Source organism: Miscanthus floridulus, chromosome 6, assembly GCF_019320115.1.
Source record: "Miscanthus floridulus cultivar M001 chromosome 6, ASM1932011v1, whole genome shotgun sequence".
NCBI classification, from domain to species: Eukaryota; Viridiplantae; Streptophyta; class Magnoliopsida; order Poales; family Poaceae; genus Miscanthus; species Miscanthus floridulus.
Window position 1 is genome coordinate 29968665 of NC_089585.1, and position 15028 is coordinate 29983692.

Genomic DNA, 15028 nt, shown 5'->3' on the forward strand with positions numbered 1-15028 from the left:
ACAAGGACGCAGGACGATGGACCCACGTTGGAATGTCGTACTAAAAAGTGTCCACGCTTTGTTCTTTTTAATTGTAGGAGATATGCTTTCAGGGAAGGTGTGATCAGGATCACATGTTTTAGTAAACTGGAGGATATGCGTGTCCGATCCCCCAATTTTCTGATAACTTAAAATGTTTGTTGGGGTGTTGTTGGGTGAACTCAAACTAAAACAACCCTTTGCATTGGGCTGACATTTCCACAAACAAGAAACAACGTGTAGACGGACCCGGTATGATGAGTGAACCATATTATTTACTCCCTAAAAATTCCCTATCGTAACTAACATGTGTACCAGCAAAAACCGACCAATCCTTATGAGCTAAGTCAGTGACATCTCAGAGCAAGAGAATTGACTAACCAGTCAAGCAGACAGTTGCAACCTCCTGCATTAAGAAACAGGCTATGATAATTCCTCCACTGCATGTGGATCACAAGTGTGTGTATATATATATTTCATTACTCCTACGACCAGGTCCCATCCAATGGCGTGTTGACAGTAGCTGCTGTCTCGCCGAGTTGACTTCCAGGATTGCCGCCTATAAGCAGCTTAGGATTGGCAATAGATTTCGCAGAGAACATTCAGTACGTGCTACGCCCTACCAGCAGAGCCGTCTCCACCCGACACACACGCAGCAGTCTGCTATCCATTCCAACCCAGGGGTGTGGGTGTCATCATCTCGATCACAATGTCTAAGGTTCAGTTCTTGTGATAATAATGTCTTTATTTTCTGCTGCAGATCAACTCCGAATTTTGTGGCCATGAATCATTATTCGTATTGAATGTTTTCTGTTTGCTCATCATATTGCAGAAGATAGTTATCAAAGCTGACCTCATTGGCGACAAATGCAAGAGTGAGATCCTAGCAATTGTTTCCAAGAACCAAGGTATCTACCTTTCTATCTTTCTATCTAATGAACAATGTGTGTATATATACCTGCTGTCAGGCTGATGCCATGTATGATATGACCACTCATCCAGGAATCAAGTCCATGGAGATCGACACCGAGAAGTGCACGCTGACGGTGGTCGGGACGGTCGACCCGGTGCGCATCGTGCAGAAGCTCAAGAAGAAGTGCTTCGAGGCGACCATCGTCAGCGTGGAGGACGACAAGCCCACGGAGAAGAAGGACCCCTGCAAGGAGGCGTGCGAGAAGCTGTGCAAGGAGAAGTGCGACAAGATCACCTGCTGCAAGGAGTGCAAGGAGAAGTGCGAGAAGAAGTGCAAGGACAAGTGCGAGAAGGCCTGCGAGGCGTGGCTCGGCAAGGGCTGCTGCTCCTGCAGCCGCTGCAAGCCCAGCCCCAGCTGCTACTACGACCCCTGCGCCGTGCCTAGCTACTACCCCTACGGCTACTACAACGGGTGCGCCAGCAGGCCGTACCCCTACTACGGCTGCTACGAAGAAAGGTCACATGAAGGAGCGTGCACCATCCAGTAGTGTTCTGTTCAGCATGCGACTCCTGCATGCCAAATGTGCGTGGTCTCGGCCACGGGATCGGAGTGGGGAGTTGTCTTCCTATGGCAAGTTTATATGGTTATATGGATCTCACCCTGTATCTTTATAGTTTGTGTTCATTGTACTCCTACTATATATGCAAAGTTGCTTGAGATTTTTGATGGTTTTCTCTCACTAAACGTAAGATTATATTTTAGAAAAAGAAAATTTTATTCCGGCCTCTGCAAGACTGTTGTACTCAACCGCTGTTGTGGCTTTGTTATGTATATATATTTCATCTAAGGGTCTATTTGGATCTCATGAATTGAAACTAATATCTAGAAAGTGCTTTCCATTTTTATTATTGGATTGTTTTCCAATAACTCTCAATTCATGAGAACCAAATAAGGCCTAAAGATAATGGATCGTCAGATTTCGCTCCGATCCATAACCGGTGTAGGAAGATGAATCATCTCGGTCGCGAAGAATGGCTCAAACATGCATGTTAGCCAACGTTTCTTATTTACTGCTAGTTAATTTAAAAAATTGCAGATTTTATTATCACGAAGAAATGTACCAAAGTTGATGATAGCACCACAAATGCATACTGCAAACACATGGTGCATATATGCCCATGTGTGAGTCATGAGTGCTTGTGATCAAGAGGGATCGAAGCTTCGGTTAAGTGTGCTTGAGACTAACCATGCTGTAACACCATAAAATTTGCATGATTTTAAAATAGAAGAATTTGATTTATTATGTAATTTTGTGGGCATTTGAATTTAGAAAAAACAATAATTTTGTTCAAATTAAAATCAAATATAGGTCTACATACATGTTTATGCATTCATGCCGCTGCATATTATTTTTGTATTGTCTGGTTTGAAGTCAGATTTCAAATTGATTTGAATTTGCATTTCAAAATTTGCTTTGGAAAAATTAGAAAAGGAAAGTGAATTTCTCTTCCTCCCCTTCCCCTGCTTTCAGCTTAGGTCGGCATGCCTCCGCGCCTGCAGCCTGTTCCGCTTCTCCACGCTGGCCCAGCTCGGCCTCCCTCCCGCGCCCTGCTCTCCTTCGCAAGCACGGCCCAGTTCTACTCTTCCCTTCCCCACGGCCCAATCAGCTTGGCCCAGTTCCGCGCCGCGCCCGTGTTTCCCTCTCTCCTCTCGCTGACGTGCCGGGCCCATCTGTCAGCACCATCTTGCTCCCGTATCCGCGCCGGAGACCTCCCTGCTGCCATTGCCGTGTCCGTCTATGCTACGCCCTCGCGGTGGCGTGCGCCCCACGTCGCCCCACCACATAAAAGCCGAGCCCATGCCTGCACCGCCTCCCTATACCATCCTACAGCCAGCTTTCGCATCGCCTAGAGCTTGCAGCCGCCATAGCCCTAGCGCCGCCGCCGCCGCCGCCGTCAGGATCGTGCAGCTGCCACGCGCCGTCGTCATTTCTTGGCTCGTGCTTTCGGTTTCGGTGAGTCCGCCGTCGTCCTCTCTTGCTTCTCATCCTTTTGGTTCGTTAAACGGTGGACCGTAGGCCCTGAAGCGCTAGCGCCGTCGGCTCCGGCCATTGGCGCCGCCGCGTCGGTCTGTTCTGACCGGCGAGTTTCCTATTCCTTCGCCCGATTCAATCTGTGACATTCAAGTCTAATCCAACGGCCCAGATTCCATGATACCCTTTCATTGGCATATTTGCAAAAAGGCCATTACAATGATTTGAGTCTTAACCCATCATCCTTGTATTCTTTCAAAAGAGCCCCTGCCTTTTCTGATAATAGCACCCGCACTCCTCGGCTAGATTTAAAACTCACATTTTATTTATTTTAATTCAAAAATCAAGTTCTACTTATTTCCTAGATTGCCACTATCTTTTATAGGCCATAAAATCTCTGTTTTAACTCTGATTTGATCCGTTCAACTTGCGTTAGGTTCGTAATTCCCTAATCTACATGTTCATACTATTGTTAAGTAGGTTTTCAACTTTTAAAATTCGAGATTAGATTTGATCTATTATTTCACTAAAGGAAATCTTGTTTAATTCATAACTTCTTTCGTTTTAGCTCCGATTTTTGTGATCTTCGCGTATGTGTGATCGTAGTGAGACATAGATTCATTTTACAAACTTTTCATCTTGATTTTATGCTGTTGGTGTACTATTCTAATCTATATCTTTTGTTTGCTATGCATGATTGCTTCTGGATGCTTGTATGTTGCTGTGGTTATCGAGTATAGACGTTGAGCAATTCGTGGATGGTCAAGAGTACTACTTTGACGAGCACGAACAGCAGGAGTACTTTGTTCAAGGCAAGTATAGCATGGGATCATCCTTGTTTCCTATTTACTTTAATACTTTAAATTCATGTTGCATGTGTCCCCTTGATAGGAATTCCATAGAATTGAACTTATATGTTGTCACCTATGGGATATGCATTGGGTAGCTTTGCTAGTGCTCAATTAAACCATGATCTTATAACTAGACTAATGGTATATGCAATATACATTAAAATATGACTTTTTATTAACTTGGAAACAAGGGGCTGTAGTGTTTAGCTACTTTCTAAATGCTTTAGATTCCTCTCTTTAAGGACTTCTCTTAAGTGATCATCTGGAACTTATAGTATAGTTGTGAGGGCTATATGGCTCTAGCTTTAGCTCAGTATGAGGACCTTTTTTAGCTTGTTAGAGGTTACCTTTATGGCACAAGAGGGGTGTGTTCCGGGTTGGATATAGTGCGGCCTCTGTTTGTTAGTGTATAGGCTGCGCGTCATTATGCCTGTCGGAAGGGGAGCCCTACATTCGCAGGACACAGAAATCTAGCGGCCCTAACTTGTTAGACGAACCTTTGAAAGTATTCATAGTGACCCCTACCTGGAACTATTTTGGTAGTAATTAACCCACGTATATGGATATCACGACTCACAATGAAACTGTACAACCTCTGCAGAGTGTAAAACTGGTATATCAGCCGTGCTCATGGTCATGAGCGACCTTGGAACATTTACGGAATAGATGAACACTAAGAATTATCTGTTTATGCTATTCATTATTCATATTTACATTGATCATGTGTTTTTCTTTGAGAATTGAAATAATTTGTTGCTACTCTTATGCTAAAATTTTGACAACTAAAAGTTGAATGTTGTAAAATATGTGTCAAGCCTTTTGAGCCTCATAAACCCCATGTTACACTTGTTGAGTATAATATGTACTTATGCTTGTTTATTTTTATTATTTGGATAAAAATCCCAGATGGGTAACAGATGGCTATGGTAATGATGACTTTTCTGAGGATTACTAGACTTGTGGTCAACCAGTTAACATCCCTGTGATATGGAGCTTCCGTGAGAGATCTTTTCTTTATACTTCCGCTATATTTATGTGAAGACTCTGTCTTATTATTCGTGATGTAATAAACACTTGTGATGATACTATTCATAATTTATCAGGCTTATGTGTGTGACTAATCTCTGGGCACACATAAGATTTGCATTCCCATTTTATCCTTAAAATTGGGTGTAACAGATTGGTATCAGAGCTGTGTTGACTGTAGGACACAAGCCTTGTTAGCAATGGTCGTTTTTAGCTTCTTTTGCTTCACTCATTTCATACTTCCTATCTCACCCTTGCTATTTGCTAAAGTTTTATGCTTCTTTTGCCTCACTCTATTATGAAAATTATTACTTCTAATCTGACTAAATCTAATTCTGTAGATGCCTCGTGCCAATAAGACCACTCGCATCAGCATCGGAGGCTACTACCCGCCTCATGGTTTGTTCATGGAGCCACATGAGGAGGAGGAGAAACCCCTAGGAACAAGAATTTGATTCGCCAACACCTGTACCTACGCTAGAGCTGTTCTAGGACGAGCCTGAAAAAGAACCTGAAGAAGTAGAAGTCATCTTATTGTCTGCTGATGATGAGGAGGAGGAAGAGACCGTTGAATAGGATGAGCCGATCCCTCCCCTGGGATGGACTATGAAGGTCTGGTTCAAGCCGGGGTGTGAAACTTCCATCTCGCACCACCGACTCATGGGGATTCTTCAGACCTACTACGGTGATTGGGACGCAGCTATGGAGTATGTCTGCACTGAGCGTACGCACCCTATGGAGGACACCTATTGAAAGACCAGGGTGTGCATCTCCATCAAAGATGAACAGAAGGGTGCATACCAGCTGGACTTAAACTATGCACATCATGCTCACTATGCCACCATGCAGGATAGCATAGAAGATGCAGCCACTGCAGCCTGCATGGGTCTCTATGGTCGTCGCTTTGAGGATATGGAGGACCAATATCGATTCCTCCCTCGCCAACACCCTAAATTGGAATGGGCAATGATGGACCCACAAGGCATAGATCCAACTACTCAAGTGATGGTACACTTTGGCTATGAGTCAGTAGCGAAGATTCGGTGACTGAAAGATCAGTTGAAGGCACTACAGGAAATCCTTAAGCGATACCGACAAGTGATAGACGAGCAAAGGTGTGCCTCAACCTGCCAAATATGTATGAGGAGCTTCCCCATAAATTTTGCCCATAGGTGTTGGAGTCCCTTTTTATGTAATAAGATGTTAGTAGAACGAGTCAAGTTAAGTCTATTAGTGCGGTGTGAACATTGGTGTACCTAGTTGATTTATTATTATGTTTATGTGTGAGTTGGCTTTTTGTATTGAGTGCTGGGATTTTGTGGGCATGTCCGCAAGTCCCATAGTTAAGAATATTAAAGTTTAGGTCAATAAATAAATAGTTGGGTTTGGTACATCATGCTCTCTTGGATCTATTTTTTGGAGTAGTCTGTCCTTATCTCAATGCCAATCTAAATCAATATGACCAAAAATTATGAATTTTTTATGGGAACAAGTAGACTTAAGTATCTTTCCAATGCCTCTATAATCACCCCTATATCTGATCTGGTTTGTGAGATATCGCTGCTCTAAGTTGAAGTTTCTACGCAGTCTAGAATCTAAAACAGTTTTGGTTGTGTCCTATTTTTGAGTAATCTAACGATAGAATATGGGAATGTGTTCTGAATAAAAGTTGTAGATAATTTCTTAAGCTTTATAACAATATAAAGTATGTATCTTTTGGATATCTGGAACTCGATATATGACTGTGTTACCGAGCTGCTGATGTTGGAACTCGTCCAGAAAATTTTTAGAATATATTCTAACTTGGAAATCTCTAAATTTTGAATATTTCTGTTGAATGTCAGATGTCTAGAAGAGAAAGAGGCCGAGGTCGTGGAGGTGTTCCCCTACATTCACCACCACCTACTATTGAGCAACTTCTAGCAGTGCAGACATAACTTATGCAAGCTCTGGTGCAGAATCAGCAGAACCATCTAATTGGTGGAGCACCGTGTGACAAGCATGGTGAATTCCTGAAGGGCCGTCCCGCAGTGTTTTCTCATGCCACTGATCCACTGGAAGCAGATGATTGGCTTCGTGCAGTGGAAAAGCAACTCAACATAGCAGTAGTGCGATGACCAGCAGAAGGTGTTGTACGCTCTTCTTATTACCTAGCCTAGAGTTTAGAGAGAATTTCAGATCCTACCACATACCTAAAGGATTGATAGAGCTCAAGCAGGAGGAATTCGGAGCTCTGAAATAGGGATCTATGTCTGTGGTTGAGTATCGTGACAAGTTCGCTCAGTTGTCACATTACACTCCGAATGAGGTGGCTGATGATGCTGATAAGCAACGCCGCTTTCTCAAGGGTCTGTATGATGGTCTGCAACTCCATCTTATGTTCAATACATACCCCAATTTTCAGATGCTGGTGAATCATGCTATTGTTATTAACAATAAGCGCAAAGAGATGGAGGCCAAGAAGAGGAGGCTTTAGGGATAGGCCTCTGGAAGCAATACCCATCCGCGCACCAACCCACAGCAAGGCTTCTAGCAGAGGTTCCAGGGACCACCCAATCAATGGAATCGTGGTTAGTACCCTCAGCGCAACCCGAACCAGAAGCAGAATGGTAATCAACGTCCCTAGCAGTAGAGTGGTCAGCAGACACCATGACAGGGAGCGCCTAACAACACTCCCATGAAGACTAGTGCCCCTAGCACTCCCAACAAGTGTTTCTGCTGTGGAAAAGACAGTCATCTATCATATAATTGCTCGGAGAAGCCCAACCAGCAAACCCCCCAGAGGCAGAATAGCAACCAGAAGCCCCCACATTATGGGAAGGTGAATCATGTGTCTACAGAGACGGCACTTGCAGAACCAAAAGTCATGCTCGGTATGTTTGATATCAACTCAACTCCCTGCCACCGTTCTTTTTTATTCTGGAGCTTCACATTCATTCATATCACAAGCATTTGTTAGAACGCATAGCATACCCTTATGTGCCATGAAAGATCCTATATTAGTAAGCTCACCAGGGGGTAGTATGCAAGCTTATTATCGTTGTCTTCTGACTAGTCTATCCTTACGGGGGTAGAGTTCAAAGTGAGCCCCATTGTGTTGAGAACATCTGGTATTGATGTGATTCTAGGTATGGACTGGATGAAGCAAAACTAGGCAGTCATTCAGTGTCGAGAGAAGGTGTTGTTATGACCACACCGAATGGGGATAGAATCAGTGTCGATGTGGTAGTACGAGCACCGCCAACAACCACAGTAAACCAGCTTGATGATAACAGTCAACAAGGAGGACCCATGCTGGATGAGTTTCCAAATGTGTTCCCCGATGACTTGCCAGGTATGCCACCTGACCGTGACATTGAGTTTATTATTGAATTATTACCTAGAACTGCACCTATAGCTAAGCATCCATATAGAATGAGGGTTAATGAACTAGAGGAACTTAAGAAACAAATAAAGGAGTTATAAGAGAAAGGTTTCATTCATCCTAGTTCATCACCATGGGGAGCACTGGTTATATTTGTTGACAAGAAGGATGGTACCTAGAGAATGTGTGTTGATTATCGGTCACTAAATGAGGTTACTATCAAGAACAAGTATTTGTTACCTAGAATTGATGACTTGTTTGATCAGTTGAGAGGTGCTTGTGTTTTCTCTAAGATTGATCTTCGTTCTGGCTATCATCAGTTGAAGATTCATGCAACTGACATACCCAAGACAGCTTTTACTATGAGGTATGATTTGTACGAGTACACCGTTATGTCCTTTGGTTTGACCAATGCACCTGCCTACTTTATGTACTTGATGAATAAGGTGTTTATGGAGGTTTTGGATAAGTTTGTGGTGGTATTTTATCGATGATATATTGGTATTCTCCAAAATGGAAGAAGAGCATATTGAACATCTAAGGTTTATCTTGCAAAAGCTTAGAGAACACAAGTTGTATGCTAAGCAAAGCAAGTGTGAATTCTGGTTGAAGGAAGTTTCTTTCCTAGGCCATGTTGTCTCTAATGGTGGAATATTAGTAGATCCAAGCAAGGTGAGAGATGTGTTGAATTGGAAGCCACCAACTGATGTGGGAGAGATTCATAGTTTCTTAGGATTGGTTGGATACTATAGAAGGTTCATAGAAGGTTTCTCTAAACTTGCCAAGCCTATGACAGGTTTGTTGGAGAAAAATACTAAGTTTGTGTGGTCCAAGGAGTGTTAGGCTAACTTTAAAGAATTGAAGAAAAGATTGACTACTGCTCCAGTGTTGGTTTTGCCAGATCTAAGCAAGAGCTTTTCTATCTATTGTGATGCATCTCATCAAGGACTCGGATGTGTTCTTATGCAAGAAGGTAGAGTAGTGGCTTATGCATCCCGATAGTTGAGAAAGCATGAGCTAAACTATCCTACTCATGATTTGGAGTTAGTAGTAGTGGTTCATGCTCTGAAGATATGGAGGTACTATCTTATCGGACATAAGAGTGACATCTATACTGATCATAAAAGTCTGAAGTACATTTTCACTCAGACGGATCTGAATATGAGACAGCGTCGATGGTTGGAGTTGATCAAAGATTATAATCTAGAGGTACACTATCATCCTAGGAAAGGCGAATGTTGTTGCCGATGCTCTTAGCAGGAAGAGTTATGCCAATAAGGTGTAAGTGACACCTATGTTAAGTGAGTTGTGTGCCAAATTCGAGCGACTAAATTTGGGCTCTGTCACTAATGCAGTGGAATTGGTGATGGAACCTAAACTGGAGCAAGAAATACGTAAGGGCCAGTTACAGGATGCGAAGTTGAAAGAGATAGCGGAGAACATAGTGATTGGTAAGGCATCAGGATTCCATATGGATGACAATGGAACTCTATGGTTTGGGAAAAGGCTATGTGTGCCTTAGAATAAGGCTATACAAGATGCAATTCTTCATGAGGCACATGAATCTGCTTATTCTATTCATCCTGAAAGTACTAAGATGTACTTGGATTTGAAGGAGAAGTATTGGTGGTACAGATTGAAGAGAGATGTTGCTGAATATGTTGCTTTATGTGATACATGTCAAAGAGTCAAAGTTGAACATCAAAGACCTATAGGATTATTACAACCAATGAAGATACCTGAGTGGAAATGGAAAAAAAGTTGGTATAGATTTCATTGTTGGGTTACCACGCACTCAGAGAGGCTATGATTCAATTTGGGTGATAGTGGATCGGTTAACTAAAGTTGCTCACTTCTTACCGGTCAAGACTACCTATACTAAACCCCAATTGGCTGCATTATATATGGAAAGGATAGTGTGTCTATATGGAGTTCCCAAGAAAATTGTGTCTAATCAAGGTACTCAATTTACATCTCATTTTTTGCGGCAAGTACATAGTTCATTAGGAACAAAGTTGAATTTTAGCACAGCATATCACCCTTAGACAGATGGACAAACTAAGAGGATTAATCAGATATTAGAGGACATGTTGAGAGCTTATGCATTGCAGTATGGTACAAGCTGGGACAAGAGTTTCCCTTATGCGGAGTTCTCGTATAACAACAGTTATTAGAAGAGTCTCAATATGGCACCTTTCGAAGCTTTGTATGGATGAAAGTGTAGAACCCCATTGTTTTGGAATCAAATAGGAGAAACTCAAGTGTTCAGACCAGATATTTTAAGAGACGTAGAAGAGCAAGTAAGGATTATTAGAGATAACTTGAGAGTGGCTCAGTCTCGATAGAAGAGTTATGCCAACACTAGGAGAAGAGAATTGGTTTTTGAAGTAGGGGATTATGTTTACTTGAAGGTGACACCTATGAGAAGTGTGAGAAGGTTTAACATGAAAGGAAAGTTAGCACCAAGGTATATTGGGCCTTTCAAGATTTTAGAGAGACGTGGTGAAGTAGCTTATCAGTTAGAATTGCCTGAGAGTTTGTCAGGTGTGCACGATGTGTTCCATGTGTCTCAATTAAAGAAGTGTTTACGTGTACCCGAGGAGCAGATACCATTAGAAGAGCTTACAGTTAAGGAAGATCTCACTTATAAGGAGTTTTCGGTAAGGATTTTGGAGACAACAGAAAGAGTTACGAGGAGCCGAGTTATAAAGATGTGTAAGGTTCAGTGGAATCGGTATACAGAAGATGAGGTTACAAGGGAAAGAGAAGAGGATTTGAGAAAACATACCCACAGCTTTTTGAGTAAGCATCATCCGAATCTCGAGGATGAGATTCATTTTAAGGGGGGTAGAATTGTAACACCCTAAAATTTGCATGATTTTAAAATAGGAGAATTTGATTTATTATGCAATTTTGTGGGCATTTGAATTTAGAAAAACAATAATTTTGTTTAAATTAAAATCAAATATAGGTCTACATACATGTTTATGCATTCATGTTGCTGCATATTATTTTTGTATTGTATGGTTTGAAGTTAGATTTCAAATTGATTTGAATTTGCATTTCAAAATTTGCTTTGGAAAAATTAGAAAAGGAAAGTGAATTTCTCTTCCTCCCCTTCCCTACTTTTAGCGTAGGTTGGCCTCCCTCCCGCTTCCCGCTCTCTTCACAAGCATGGCCAAGTTCTACTCTTCCCTTCCCCATGGCCCAATCAGCTCGGCCCAGTTCCACGCCACGCCCGTGTTTCCCTCTCTCCTCTCGCTAACGTGCTGGGCCCATCTGTCAGCACCGTCTTGCTCTCGTGTCCATGTCGGAGACCTCCCTACTACCATTGTCGTGTCCACCTCTGCTATGCCCTCGTGGTGGCGTGCGCCCCACATTGCCACGCCTCATAAAAGTTGAGCCCGTGCCTGCACCACCTCCCTATTCTACCCTACAGCTAGCTTTTGCCTCGCCTAGAGCTCGCAGCCACCGTAGCCCTAGCGTCGCCGCTGTCATCGGGATCGTGCAGCTGCCACGCGCCGTCGTGGTTTCCCCGCTCGTGCTTTCGATTTTGGTGAGTCTACCGTCCTCCTCTCTTGTTTCTCATCCTTTTGGTTCGTTGAACGGTGGACCATAGGCCCCGAAGCGCTAGCGCCGCCTGCTCTGGCTATGGCGCCGCCATGTCGGTCTGTTCCGGCCGGTGAGTTTCCAATTCCCTCGCCCGAATCAATCTGTGACGTTCAAGTCTAATCCAACGGCCCAGATTCTATGATACCCTTTCGTTGGCATATTTGCAAAAAAGGTCATTACAATGATTTGAGTCTTAACCCGCCATCCTTGTATTCTTTCAAAAGAGCCCCTACCTTTTTTGATAATAGCACCCATAGTCCTCGGCTAGATTTAAAACTCAGGTTTTATTTATTTTAATTCAAAAATCAAGTTCCACTTATTTACTGGATTGCCACTATCTTCTATAGGCCATAGAATCTCCGTTTTAACTCCGATTTGATCCGTTCAACTTGCATTAGGTTCGTAATTCCCTAGTCTACATGTTCATGCTACTGTTAAGTAGGTTTTCAACTTTTAAAATTTGAGGTTAGATTTGATCTATTATTTCACTAAAGGAAATCATGTTTAATTCATAACTTCTTCGTTTTAGCTCTGATTTTTATGATCTTCACGTCTGTGTGATCGTAGCGAGACGTAGATTCATTTTACAAACTTTTCATCTTAATTTTATGCTATTGGTGTACTGTTCTAATCTATATCTTTTGTTTAGTATGCATGATCGCTTCTGGATGCTTGTATGTTGCTGTGGTTATTGAGTATAGACAGTGAGCAATTCGTGGGTGGTCAAGAGTACTACTTTAACGAGTAGGAATAATAGGAGTACTTTGTTCAAGGCAAGTATAGCATGGGATCATCCTTATTTCCTATTCACTTTAATACATTAAATTCATGTTGCATGTGTCTATTTAATAGGGATTCTCTAGAATTGAAGTTATACCTTGTCACCTATGGGATATGCATTGGGTAGCTTTGCTAGTACTCAATTAAACCATGATCTTGTAACTTTACTAGTGGTATATGCAATAAACATTAAAATATGACTTTTTAGCAACTTAGAAACAGGGGGCTAGAGTGTTTAGCTACTTTCTAAATGCTTCAGATTCCTGTCCCTAAGGAACTTATCTATAAGTGATCATCCAGAACTTATAGTACAGCTATGAGGGCTATATGGCTCTGGCTTTAGCTCAGTATGAAGACCTTTTCTAGCTTGTTAGAGGTTAGCTTTATAGCGCAAGAGGGGTGTGTTCTAGGTTGAATATAGTGTAGCCTCTGTCCGTCAGTGTATAGGATGCGCATCATTGTGCCTGTCGAAAGGGGAGCCCTACATTCGTAGGCCACAGAAACCTTTGATAGGCTTCATAGTGACCCCTGCCTGCTCACCTTGAAAGTGTTTTGGGAGTAATTAACCCGGGCATATGGGTATCACGACTCACAGTGAAAGTGTACAACCTCTGCAGAGTGTAAAACTGGTATATCAGACGTGCTCACGGTCACGAGGGGCCTTGGAACATTTACGGAATAAATGAACACTAAGAATTATCTGTTTATGCTATTCATTATTCATGTTTACATTGATCATATGTTTTGCTTTGGGAATTGAAACAAGTTGTTGCTACTCTTATGCTAAAATTTTGACAACTAAAAGCTTAATGTTGTAAAACCTATGTCAAGCCTTTTGAGCCTCATGAACCCCATGTTACACTTTGTTGAGTACGACATGTACTTACGTTCGTTTATTTTTATTATTTGGATTAAAATCCCGGATGGGTAATAGATGGCTATGGTAGTGACGACTTTTCTAAGGATTACTAGACTTGTGGTCAACCAGTTGACATCCCTGTGATATGGAGCTTCCGTGAGAGATCTTTTCTTTATACTTCCGCTATATTTATGTGAAGACTCTATCTTATTATTCGTGATGTAATAAACACTTGTGACGATACTATCCATAATTTGTCAGCTTATGTGTGTGACTGATCTCTGGGCGCACATAAGATTTTACATCCCATTTTATCCTTAAAATCGGGTGTGACACATGGCGTGAGTTGTGTGTGTAATATGTATCTTGGCTTGTGATGTGCAGGTGTTGAGAGTTGAGACGGTCGACGATAATGGAGAAGGTAAACCAGGAGTCCATACGCGATGGACCGAAAGAGGTGAAGGGTGGACGTGAAGTCTTGGACCGAGGAACCGAGGGCCGGAGGATGGACTATGGATAGCTAGCACTTAGACATGTCGACAACACAAGCTAGTGTACATGCGAGGATGGTGATGAAGATGGTATTGATCGAAGTCAAGACAGTGATTGGACCAAGTCAAGGTGGACGCGCAAGCACTTAGTGATCGGACGGTCAAGGACGAGCGGGACACACATTGACATCTTGGAGTGGCGTAGCGCGACTCCAAGTGGGTTTGGCGGTTTATTTATGCCTCACAACCGCGGGCGGTAGGTTTGCCAAGTTTGGGCCTCAAAACTCCGGGGGAGGATCTTAGGGTGGCATGTGGCATCATATGAGAGCTTGTGTTGAGGCAAAGCGACTTCGTGAAGGGCTCGTGGCCGCCGATGCATGGAATTCGTTTTTGACCATTTTCCCTCATGGCTAAGTGGTTCAAGACAAATACCTAGAGGTAGTCGTCTTAGAATGTGTAATAGCCCTATAAATAAGGGTATTAGCTGCCCAAAACAGCCATCTCTCCCCCCTAAGTTTATTTCCTTAGGCTAGCCAAGTAGATCTCGCTTAGAGAAAATTAGAAGTAGAGAGGGTGAGCACCTCTTGCTCTAGTTTTCCACTTTCTAGAGGCGGGATGAAGAGAGGAGGCTAGACTTAATCTTGTAATGATGTTTCTGTGATGAATCAATCAAGTTGTCATCTGAAATTTCGAGTTCATCTTTTCAACCTCCTTTATTTTTCTCCGGTTTCAGTTGATTTTTGTGATCCTTTTGGGAGTTCTTTCATCTGAGGTTTTGGGGACTGTTTTGAGTTGATCTTTTGGTGCTATGACCCCCTGGGAACACATCTAGCCACTTGTTCAACTAGTTTTAGCACGCGCATCAAGGAAACAACTTTGTTTGAAATTGTAGAAAACCCCATTTTTGAGAGCCTCTTTTTAGATCTGGTACCCAAGTTTTGATCTTTCGGAGTTGAAACTTTGCAGATATCTTCACTTCCTCTTGAGAAGGTGTGTGCAAAGTTTCAACTCAATTGGACTTCGTTTGATTGAGTTTTGCATTTTTCTTCCTTGGCTCGGGCCGTAGAAAACCGTAGAACTGG

At 42.5% G+C, this 15028-nt stretch overlaps 1 protein-coding gene across 1 annotated transcript; it reads left to right on the top strand.

Moving 5' to 3' along the window:
• The first annotated feature begins 725 nt into the window (after positions 1-725).
• On the top strand, positions 726-1478 carry LOC136460435 (heavy metal-associated isoprenylated plant protein 43-like). Its single transcript, XM_066460130.1, has 3 exons — positions 726-736; positions 851-926; positions 1021-1478. The coding sequence occupies exons 1-3, from the start codon at positions 728-730 to the stop codon at positions 1476-1478; spliced, it is 543 nt and encodes a 180-aa protein (XP_066316227.1). The 5' UTR covers positions 726-727.
• The last annotated feature ends 13550 nt before the right edge of the window (positions 1479-15028 follow it).